This window comes from Salmo salar, chromosome 27 (genome assembly GCF_965601325.2).
Source record: "Salmo salar chromosome 27, fSalSal1, whole genome shotgun sequence".
NCBI classification, from domain to species: Eukaryota; Metazoa; Chordata; class Actinopteri; order Salmoniformes; family Salmonidae; genus Salmo; species Salmo salar.
In genome coordinates, this window is record NC_138317.1 from 14,848,374 (window position 1) to 14,861,060 (window position 12,687).

At 41.0% G+C, this 12,687-nt stretch overlaps 1 gene segment (V, D, J or C); it reads left to right on the forward strand.

The window, feature by feature from the left end:
• Window positions 1-276: 276 nt before the first annotated feature.
• Window positions 277-12,117, forward strand: LOC106588257 (Ig kappa chain V region GOM-like). The segment is given in 3 exon segments: window positions 277-584; window positions 6,367-6,407; window positions 11,915-12,117. Coding segments are annotated over 3 exon segments (540 nt in total).
• The last annotated feature ends 570 nt before the right edge of the window (window positions 12,118-12,687 follow it).

Sequence of the window (12,687 nt, forward strand, 5' to 3'; positions counted from 1 at the left end):
TGATGATGTCACTGATTCTACTGCTGGGAACACTGGGGCTCCTTGTTCAGGATGAGAGACACTTTCACCAACTTGGATTCATGATGAGTTTGGCTTCATGAATATTGAAGATAATAATAAAAACGAATCATCTGGTGTTAACTGATCTGGTTTAACTGAATCATCTGGTTTTATCATGTTTCATGTTAGAATGTGGAATATTTGCAATGTCTATTTGTTGTGATAACCTTATTAATTATTTCTTCTTCACTTATGTTTTATTTTTCAGAATCATCAGCAGATATAATAATGACTCAGTCTCCTAAATCTCAGTCTGTTAGTCCAGGAGAGACTGTCTCTATCAGCTGTACAGCCAGTTCAAGTACTGGTAATAATCTCCACTGGTACCTACAGAAACCTGGAGAAGCTCCTAAACTCCTGGTTTATTCTGGTACAACCCGTCAGTCTGGGATTCCAGGTCGTTTCAGTGGGAGTGGATCTGGTAGTTCATATACTCATTACACTCTGACCATCAGTGGAATCCAGGCTGAAGATGCAGGAGATTACTACTGTCAGCAGGGTGCCAGCTTTCCTTTCCCACAGTGTTAGAGCGTCGTATAAAAACCTCCCTCAGCTAAAGAGGAACTGCTCTGACTCAACAGCTGCAGAGCTACAGAGTCTCCCGTATTCTAAAGTATTCTAAACACCAATTCATCACAATATGACACTTCAATACAATAATGTAGCTTATTGGTTAGACTTGTCTATAGACTACGATACTGTCCATACAGTATCTCTCAATATATTCTGCAAAAATCTTTGTAAACACACTGGGACCAGTAATGATACAGAGCTGTAGAAAATTATTTCTTTTAAAGGACATGTTGAACCTGTCCAAACCCATCTTCCAAAATATTCATGCCCTACTTCTATACCCCCCCAACTCTGAAAGTGAATAGTCATATCGATTCCATTCAAGAAGTACTACTTTGATATCATTATTCTACATATATGTCACAAATAAATGTAGTTTACATACTGTATACTGTATACTGTATACACAGAGGGTTCTACATGGAACCACAAAAGGTTATCCTATGGGGACAGTTGAAGATTCATTTTGGAAAACGTATTTTTTTAAGTGTAAAGTCTGCTTCCCCAGCCCATGTTCAGTTCTTTAGTCAGACACACAACTGCCACGGTCCTAGAAGATTTGAGGCTGAGCGATTGTGAGCTCTGGTGGGGTTGAAACTCAGATTTGCATGGGCAGGGTGACCACAACACTCCCAGAATAGAGCAGTACCATGGCCAGATGTTCACCTGTTCCCAGAGAGTTCCATTGAGCTTGGAGCACATGGCTTCAGTATTAGTACCATGATAAAGAACAGTGTGTTTAGAGCACATGGCTTCAGTATTCGTACCATGATAAAGAACAGTGTGTTTAGAGCACATGGCTTCAGTATTCGTACCATGATAAAGAACAGTGTGTTTAGAGCACATGGCTTCAGTATTAGTACCATGATAAAGAACAGTGTGTTTAGAGCACATGGCTTCAGTATTAGTACCATGATAAAGAACAGTGTGTTTAGAGCACATGGCTTCAGTATTAGTACCATGATAAAGAACAGTGTGTTTAGAGCACATGGCTTCAGTATTAGCCTTCTTCCAAAACTTGATTTTGTAAATATGTGGATATAAACCACAGACCCCGGATGTATTTATGCTTTCTGAAACCTAGCTCAAAAAAATCTATCACTGACAAAGACATTGGCATTGATGGTTACAATGTTTTTCGAGCAGATCGCAAATCTAAGGGTGGTGGTGTTGCTGTATGCATAAAATATATGTTTTTATCAACCATTCTGACTTCTGTTACCGAACCCAAGCATTTTGAATATCTGTCTTTGAATATAAATCTCTGCGCATCCTTGAATCCTGTTATTATAGACCCCATCTGCTATTGCTGGCTCTCTGGGTTGTGTTTTTTTTTTAATTATTACCACAGAATGTCAAATCTGAATTTGTGCTTTTGGGTAACCTGAACCTAGACTTGTTGACAACCAACTCTGATCAACTCAAAAATCTATGTAACACCTACACTCTTACTCAGATTGTAAACAATGTAACAAGGTTGAATGCAAAGTGTCCTCTAAAATCCACTTTGATTGATCTTATTTTAACTAACACTCGACATCGTTTTAATGCTTCTGGTGTTTTTGCAAATCATATAAGTGATTACTTGCCTAGTTAAATAAAAGGTACAAAAATTAAATAAGAAAATGTTTAAATTACTGCGCTGTGGCCTGTGTAAGGGATGGTAAAATTCCTAAACTACATTATCTCCACATATCCTCATGAAAAGAAAATGGAAGCAGTTTCATACTCAGGGTTTTTTACATTATGTTTTTTAACATTGCCTGGAATAGAGTTGAATTCATCCCTGATGTTGAATTAGCTTTTTCTTTACTTCCATATGCAACAAGTATGCAACAATGTATGCAACAAGCATGCCCCTTTCAAACAATACAGAATTAAGGGCAGAGACAACTCTTGTTTCTCAGATGAACTAGCTGAAATCATAAGGAATGCTATGTAGGCTAAAGCAAGAACGTCTGATTCAGTTGATTGTATGGCTTTTAAAAGCCTTCAGATTCAGGGTGTGGCTGTGACCTGAAAGCAGACCACTACCTCAAATCTACTGCTGAGCATCTGAATAATCCTTCAACATTTTGGCATGTTGTGAAAGGTTTAGAGTGCCCCCCCCCCAAAATGCACAGCTCTCTAAACAACTGCTGGTTGACTCACAGGTGGTAACAGAGAGAACCTCTATTCTGAACTATTTTAATCAACATTTTCTTGATGCAGGCTGATTATTTGAGAGGGTTAAAGATCAACATGAGCTCCCTGTGAAATGACCTTACGCTCCCAAGCACTGTCTCAGAGGTGCGTAGAACCCTGAAAGCAATTGATTGAAAAAAAGAAAAATCCCCTGGCCCTGATAATCTAGACCCCCTACAATTAGCTGCAGACATCATAGCTCCCCCTTTAACATGCATCTTGAACCTCACTCTAGAATGTAATGAAATCTCCAGATTGTGAAAATCAACATTTGTCCTACTTCTTTTGAAATGATGTGATCCCACTTTACTGAATAACTATCGGTCCATATCTAAATCGTCTATTCTGGCAAAGGTATTGGAGTCAATAAGCAGCTTAAGGCCTATCTCTAGGAAAACAATGTTTTGAGTGGTTTGCGATCAGGTTTCAGGTTTGGCCAAAGCACTGTCACAGCAAATTTGAAGGTTTTGAATGATGTTCACTGTGCCCTGGATAGGAAGCTGCATTGCGTATTTGTATTCATAGACTTGTCAAAGGTGGGGTAGCCTAGTGGTTAGAGTGTTGAACTAGTAACTGAAAGGTTGCAAGTTCAAATCCCTGAGCTGACAAGGGACAAATCTGTTGTTCTGCACCTGAACAGGCAGTTAACCCACTGTTCCTAGGCTGTCATTGAAAATAAGAATTTGTTCTTAACTGACTTGCCTAGTTAAAATAAAAAGGTGTTTGACACTGTGGACCTTGGTGCAGAGATTTAAGTGTGTTGGGATTACTGGTTGTGGTCTGTGAACTACCCGTAAAATCAAACCCAGTGTGTTAAGGCAGATGGTTGTAAGTCAGACACTGTAGAGTTGTGCTCGGGTGTGCCTCAAGGATAAATCTTAGGTCCTCTGTTGTTTATTATCTATATCAACAACATTGGGAGACATATTGAGACAGCAATAGCAGATGTGGAGGATGCTGTTCTCTAGTCAAGTGGCAGCAGTTTGACTTCGGATTTTGAAAAAGATCAAAAAGCTTTAAACATCAACAGAATCTGTACAATTTGTTGGCCAGGCACATGATCTAGGTAAGTCAGTTAAGAACAGATTCTTATTTACAATAATGGCCTACCCCGGCCAAACCCGGACTACGCTGGACCAATTGTGCGCCGCCCTATGGGACTCCCAATCATGGCCGGATGTGATACAGCCTGGATTAGAACCAGGGACTGTAGTGACGCATCTTGCATTGAGATGCAGTGCCTTAGACCGCTGCGCTACTCGGGAGCTCTTGAGAGTGGCCTTACCCTGCCGCAGCTCCACACTGGAGGGGGGGCAGGACTGTCAGGATTGGGCGAACGTCACCTAGAAGACAGGTTTTTTGATATTCCAGCAAATGTATTAAATAACAGAAATACCTTGCTTACATAAGTATTCAGACCGTTTGTTATGAGACTTGAAATTGAGCTTAGGTGCATTCTGTTTCCATTGATCATCCTTGAGATGTTTCTACAACTTGATTGGAGTCCACCTGTGGTACATTTAATTGATTGGACATGATTCGGAAAGGATCACACCTGTCTATATAAGGTCCTACGGTTGACAGTTCATGTCAGAGAAAAAACCAAGCCATAAGGTTGAAGGAATTGTCCGTAGAGCTCCGAGACAGGATTGTGTCGAGGTACAGATCTGGGGAAAGGTACCCAAAAAATTATGCAGCATTGAAGGTTCCCAAGGACACAGTGGCCTCCATCATTCTTAAATGGACAACGTTTGGAAAGACAAGTCAGGATCGAGGGAAAGATGAACGGAACAAAGTACAGAGAGATCCTTGATGAAAACCTGCTCCAGAGCACTCAGGACCTCAGACTGGGGGCGAAGGTTCACCTTCCAAGAGGACAACAACCCTAAGCACACAGCCAAGACAATGCGGCAGTGGTTCGGGACAAGGGTCTGAATGTCCTTGTGTGGCCCAGACAGAGCCCGGACTTGAAACCGATCAAACATCTCTGGAGAGACCTGAAAATAGCTGTGCAGCGACGCTCCCCATCCAACCTGACAGCGCTTGAGAGGATCTGCAGAGAAGAATGGGAGAAACTCCCTAAATACAGGTGTGCCAAGATTGTGGCGTCCTACCCAAGAAGACTCGAGGCTGTAATCACTGCCAAAGGTGCTTCAACAAAGTAATGAGTAAAGTGTCTGAATACTTACGTAAATGTTTTTTTTTCTTCTTTTATACATTTGCAAAAATGTATAAAAACTGTTTTTGCTTTGTCATTATGAGGTATAGTGTGTAGATTGATGACAATTTTTTTAAATCAATTTTAGAATAAGGCTGTAACACAACAAATTGTGGAAAAAGTCAAGGGGTCTAAATACTTTCCCGAATGCACTGTCCTTCCAAGATCCAGCCTAGTGCCCCCACCAAAAGTATACCACAGTGATACAATCTCATTCAGCGTCCGTACAAAAACCCCTCACACTGTAGAGACGCAGGTCTAGCTCTTTGAAAACATACATTTAGCCAAACCACTCTGAGTTCAACAATAACCGTGTTTGAAATGAACGCACTGTATAAGCACCGTTTGATATATTACAACTTTAATATACATTTTCATTTTAAGTGTACTATTCTAAAAGGCAAATAAAGGAAACACAAATTCTCCCAAAATAAATGGAGCCTACATTTCAACTTTCTATTTGAGGTAGTTGTAATACCATTAAGAAAATGAATTGTGATGTTGATATCAGAGGTCAAGATCTAGAATTGAATACTTAGAGCCAACACTCAGTTTGGTCCCTCCACCAAAAGTCCACAACAGTGATAGAGTCTGATTGACTGGCTGTTCAAAAACCTCCAGACAGACACAGAGGGGAATGGTAACAGAGGCATGATGCCCCCTACTGGTACACTCTGGAACTCCAGTAGACTGGACACATTCACGTTCCCCATTGAACTTTCAACAGTATGAAACTGTTAATATAGCAAATCATATTGTTTCATCTAATCATACTATTTCATTATGGGGACCATATCATCAGTTAAGACTTGGATAGATCAACTGTGAGTTGAACACTTCGTGACTGAGAGCTGTCCTTCCTTACAACAGAAACCCACGACAACAACGTCTTTGACCACCATCTTTCATGTGTTGTCTAAAAATCATAACAAAAAACATATGTATACAGACAAGATGTATCTCTTTATGCAGAAAAATTCAGAAGGACGTGGATTCCCTCCTTGAAGTATCACATGTAAGCTCCTTTTGATGATTTGATCAAGTGAGTTGGAACTGATATTCATTGAATGGATATTGTTCCATTATAAAATACAATATATGTTACAGATATCAACATAATGCTGAAATGTTGAAAGTTCAACAGCAAACATGAATGTGTCCAATCTACTGGAGTTTCATACCAGCAGAGGGCATCAGTTATAAAGCAGCATTCGGTGAGCTGTTATTGTTGAGATCTGACTGGTTTGGCTAAATGTAGCTTTACAAAGAGCGAGAGTAGTGTCTCTATAGTGTTAGGGGGTTTTACGGCCTTTGAATGAGATTGTATCACTGTGGTACACTTTTGGTGGAGGCACCAGACTGGATGTTGGAAGTAAGATCATCCACATCTTATTTCTAATTAGATCATTTGTTCTGACCATTTTGACACTTTCAACTTTTTGGAATATCGATCATGAAGGTGTACTTTCTAATTTTCTTGTTGATTGATAGATTTTCTGCATTTGCATCTATGATCTCGCAAGACAAGGAAAAAAATGCATTCTATAGTTTTTTGGTTATGCATGATTTAAATGTGTTATTTCATAGTTTATGTCTTCCTTATTATTCTACAATGTAGAAAATATTACAAATAAATAAAAACCCTGGAATGAGTAGGTGTTTCCAAAGTTTTGACTGGTACTGTGTATATATATATTTATACAGTTTAAGTCGTAAGTTTACATACACCTTAGCCAAATACATTTAAACTCAGTTTTTCACAATTCCTGACATTTAATCCTTGTAAAAATTCCCTGTCTTAGGTCAGTTAGGATCACCACTTTGTTTTAAGAATGTGAAATGTCAGCATAATAGTAGAGAGAATGATTTATTTCAGCTTTAATTTCTTTCATCACATTCCCAGTGGGTCAGAAGTTACAATACACTCAATTAGTATTTGGTAGCATTGCCTTTAAATTGTTTAACTTGGGTCAAACGTTTCTGGTAGCCTTCCACAAGCGTCCATAATAAGTTGGGTGAATTTGGCCCATTCCTCCTGACAGAGCTGGTGTAACTGAGTCAGGTCTGTTGGCCCCCTTGCTCGCAAATGCTTTTTCAGTTCAGTTCAAATTTCTATAGGATTGAGGTCAGGGCTTTGTGATGGCCAGTCCAATACCTTGACTTTGTTGTCCTTAAGCCATTTTGCCACAACTTTGGAAGTATGCTTGGGGTCATTGTCCGTTTGGAAGACCCATTTGTGACCAAGCTTTAACTTCCTGACTGATGTCTTGAGGTGTTGCTTCAATATATCCACATAATGTTCCTTCCTCATGATGCCATCTATTTTGTGAACTGCACCAGTCCCTCCTGCAACAAAACACCCCCACAACATGATGCTGCCACCCCCGTGCTTCACGGTTGGGATGGTGTTCTTCGGCTTGCAAGCCTACCCCATTTTCCTCCAAACATAACGATGGTCTTTATGGCCATTTTTGTTTCATCAGACCAGAGAACATTTCTCCAAAAAGTAAGATCTTTGTTCCCATGTGCAGTTGCAAACCGTAGTCTGGCTTTTTAATGGCAGTTTTGGAGCAGTGGCTTCTTCCTTGCTGAGCGGCCTTTCAGGTTATGTCGATATAGGACTCGTTTTACTGTGGATATAAATACTTTTGTACCTGTTTCCTCCAGCATCTTCACAAGGTCCTTTCCTGTTGTTCTGTGATTGATTTGCACTTTTCGCACCAAAGTATGTTCATCTATAGGAGACAGAACGCATCACCTTCCTGAGCGGTATGATGGCTGTATGGTCCCATGGTGTTTATACTTGCGTACTATTGTTTGTACAGATGAACGTGGTACTTTCAGGCATTTAGAAATTGCTCCCAAGGATGAACCAGACTTGTGGAGGTCTACAATTTTCTTTCTGAAATATTGGCTAATTTCTTTAGATTTTTCCATGATGTTAAGCAAAGAGGCACTGAGTTTGAAGGTAGGCCTTGAAATACAACCACAGGTACAAATCCAATTGACTCAAATGATGTCAATTAGCCTATCAGAAGCTTCTAAAGCCATGACATCATTATCTGGAATTTTCCAAGCTGTTTAAAGGCACAGTCAACTTAGTGTATGTTAACTTCTGACCCACTGAAATTGTGATACAGTGAATTATAAGTGAAATAATCTGTCTGTAAACAATTGTTGGAAAAATTACCTGTGTCATGCACAAAGTAGATGTACTAACCAACTTGCAAAAACTACAGTTTGTTAACAAGACATTTGTGGAGTGGTTGAAAAACGAGTTTTAATGACTCCAACCTAAGTGTATGTAAACTCCCAACTTCGAACTGTGTGCGTGTGTATGTGTGTATGTGTGTATGTATGTATGTATGTATGTATGTATGTATGTATGTATGTATGTATGTATGTATGTATGTATGTATGTATGTATGTATGTATGTATGTATGTATGTATGTATGTATGTATGTATGTATATGTAAACTCAGCAAAAAAAGAAATATCCCTTTTTCAGGACCCTGTCTTTCAAAGATAATTTGTAAAAATCCAAATAACAGATCTTCATTGTAAAGGGTCTAACACTGTTTCCCATGCTTGTTCAATGAACCACAAACAATTAATCAACATGCACCTTTGGAACGGTCGTTAAGACACTAACAGCTTACAGACGGTAGGCAATTAAGGTCACAGTTATGAAAACTTAGGACACTAAAGAGGCCTTTCAACTGACTCTGAAAAACACCAAAAGAAAGATGCCCAGGGTCCCTGCTCATCTGCATGAATGTGCCTTAGGCATGCTGCAAGGAGGCATGAGGACTGCAGATGTGGCCAGGGCAATAAATTGCAATGCCCGTACTGTGAGACGCCTAAGACAGTGCTACAGCGAGACAGGACGGACAGCTGATCGTCCTCGCAGTGGCAGACCACGTGTAACAACACCTGCACAGGATTGGTACATCCAAACATCACATCTGCGGGACAGGTACAGGATGGCAACAACAACTGCCAGAGTTACACCAGGAATGTTCAATCCCTCCATCAGCGCTCAGACTGTCCGCAATAGGCTGAAAGAGGCTGGACTGAAGGCTTGTAAGCCTGTTGTAAGGCAGGTCCTCATCAGACACCACCGGCAGCAACGTCGCCTATGGGCACAAATCCACTGTCACTGGACCAGACAGAACTGGCAAAAAGTGCTCTTCACTGACGAGTGGCGGTTTTGTCTCACCAGAGGTGATGGTCGTATTTTGCGTTTATCGTTGAAGGAATAAGCGTTACACCGAGGCCTGTACTATGGAGCGGGATCGATTTGGAGGTGGAGGGTCTGTCATGGTCTGGCGCGGTGTGTCACAGCATCATCAGACTGAGCTTGTTGTCATTGCAGGCAATCTCAATGCTGTGCGATGCAGGGAAGACATCCTCCTCCCTCACGTGCACCCTTCCTGCAGTCTCATCCTGACATGACCCTCCAGCATGACAATGGCACCAGCCATACAGCTCGTTCTGTGCATGATTTCCTGCAAGACAGGAATGTCAGTGTTCTGCCATGGTCAGCGAAGAGCCCGGATCTCAATCCCATTGAGCACGTCTGGGACCTGTTGGATCGGAGGGTGAGGGCTAGAGCCATTCCCCCCAGAAATGTCCAGGAACTTGCAGGTGCCTTGGTGGAAGAGTGGGGTAACATCTCACAGCAAGAACTGGCAAATCTGGTGCAGTTGCAATCCATGAGGAGGAGATGCACTGCAGTACTTAATGCCTCTGGTGGCCACACCAGATACTGACTGTTACTTTTGATTTTGACCCCCCCCCCCTTGTTCAGGGACACTGTTAGTCACATGTCTGTGGAACTTGTTCAGTTTATGTCTCAGTTGTTGAATCTGGTTATGTTCATACAAATATTTACAGATATTTAAGTTTGCTGAAAATAAACGCAGTTAAACAGTGAGAGGACGTTTCTTTTTTTGCTGAGTTATATATAACTAATAATTAAAAAATGTAATTCTGATTTAAATCCCATTCCAAAAGGGGAGAAATACAATGCAGTTCAGTTTTGATGACAGTTGAATGTACAGTGCCTTGCAAACGTATTCACCCCCTTGGCGTTTTTCCTATTTTATTTCATTACAACCTGTAATTTAAATGGATTTTTATTTGAATGTCATGTAACGGACATACACAAAATAGACCAAATTGGTGAAGTGAAATGAAAAACATGACATAAAAAAAAATTAAAATGGAAAAGTGGTGCGTGCATATGTATTCACCCCCTTTGCTATGAAGCCCCTAAATTAGATCTGGTGCAACCAATTACCTTCAGAAGTCACATAATTAGTTGAATAAAGTCCACCTGTGTGCAATCTAAGTGTCACATTATCTGTCACATGATCTCAGTATATATACACCAGTTCTGAAAGGCCCCAGAGTCTGCAACACTACCAAGCAAGCAGCACTATGAAGACCAAGGAACTCTCCAAACAGGTCAGGGAAAAGTTGTGGAGAAGTACAGATCATGGTTGGTTTATAAAAAATATCAGAAACTTTGAACATCCTACGGAGCACCATTAAATCAATTATTTTAAAAATGAAAGGAATATGGCACCATAACAAACCTGCCAAGAGAGGGCCGCCAACCAAAACTCACGGACCATGCAAGGAGGGCAATAATCAGAGAGGCAACAAAGAGACCAACGATAACCCCGAAGGAGCTGCAAAAGCCCCACAGCGGAGATCTGTGTATCTGTATCTGTCCATAGGACCACTTTAAGCCGTACACTCCACAGAGCTGGGCTTTATGGAAGAGTTGCCAGAAAAAAAGCCATTGCTTAAAGAAAAAAATAAGCAAACACGTTTGGTGTTCGCCAAAAGGCATGTGGGAGACTCCCCAAACATATGGAAGAAGGTACTCTGGTCAGATGAGACTAAAATTGAGCTTTTTGGCCATTAAGGAAAACGCTATGTCTGGCGCAAACCCAACACCTCTCATCACCCCGAGAACAGCATCCCCACAGTGAAGCATGGTGGTGGCAGCATCATGCTGTGGGGATGTTTTTCATCGGCAGGGACTGGGAAACTGGTCAGAATTGAAGGAATGATGGATGGTGCTAAATACAGGGCAATTCTTGAGGGAAACCTGTTTCAGTCTTCCAGAGATTTGAGACTGGGACAGAGGTTCACCTTCCAGCAGGACAATGACCCTAAGCATACTGCTAAAGCAACACTCAAGTGGTTTAAGGGGAAACATTTAAATGTCTTGGAATGGCCTAGTTAAAGCCCAGACCTCAATCCAATTGAGAATCTGTGGTATGACTTAAAGATTTCTGTACACCAGCTGAACCCATCCAACTTGAAGGATCTGGAGAAGTTTTGCCTTGTAGAATGGGCAAAAATCCCAGTGCCTAGATGTGCCAAGCTTATAGAGACATACCCCAAGAGACTTGCAGCTGTAATTGCTGCAACAGGTGGCTCTACAAAGTATTGAATTTGGGGGGGGTGAATAGTTGTGCATGCTCAAGTTTTGTTCTTTTGTCTTATTTCTTGCTTGTTTCATCCCCCAATTTTTTTTGCATCTTCAAAGTGGTAGGCATGTTGTGTAAATCAAACGACACAACCCCCCCCCAAAAATCCATTTTAATTCCAGGTTGTAATGCAACATAATAGGAAAAATGTATTTTCAGTCATCTAAAGGTGAATTATGTCGTTATGCTTCAGTAACTACTCAAAGAGAGGTAAAACTGAAAGACTTCAGGTGAAACAAAGATAAACTGTTTGAGGAACAGAAACCTACTGATGGAATAAACCCTTCATTTACAGTTAAGATGTAAAACTGCTGCATCGTTATTGTTGTATCAGTCAACTCCCCTCACCCTAACTTCCCACCTGTATTTTAGGTGAGATCAGTCCCACCCTGACAGTCCTGTCACCCTACAGTTCGGAGCTGCAGCAGGGGAAGGCCGCTCTCATGACCAACATGGGCTTCCCCTCAGAGTGGAGGCTGAGCTGGAAGCTGGATGATAGCATCAGCAGCAGAAGCACCTCATCAGTGTCTCCGGATGATGTCATCAAAAACACTTATCTGCATCTATCTTTCTGAGTAGAAAACATAGAAACATGTTGGGTTAGTGCTGGAAATGACGAATTTGATGTTGACATGGGTGGAATTTACCTTTAACAAGAAACTGAGGCAACAAAGTGCCAATTCTAAATGGAGTTAAAGAGAATTTTGAGGTATTCAAAGAGAACTCTACTAGGACCTTTCCCATCCCCCACCCACAGAGTTTTCCATTGTTGTCCAGGTTACAGCTCTTGCAGGGGTGATCAACCAGTTATGGGGCAAGATTTTTCTTCTCTACTTGGCATTCAAAAGTGATGGATCTGCATTCTGCACTAGGTGTGAGATCTGTATAGAGCCCCACAGTGTAGATGTTATAATACCCATAAAACCTAGCGGTCAAACACTTAAAATAAGGGCTGTGTTTCGTGTTGTAATGGGTGCGTGCTGGTGGCAGGGAAGTCAGGCGCAGGAGAACGAACTTGGTATAAACAGAGTTGTTTAATAAGTGCTCACAAAACTACAAAAACCAAAATATACAAAATAATAAAAGTGGGTACAAAACCCGTCGCGCACCAGAACATAACTTGCACATCACATACAAACAATCAC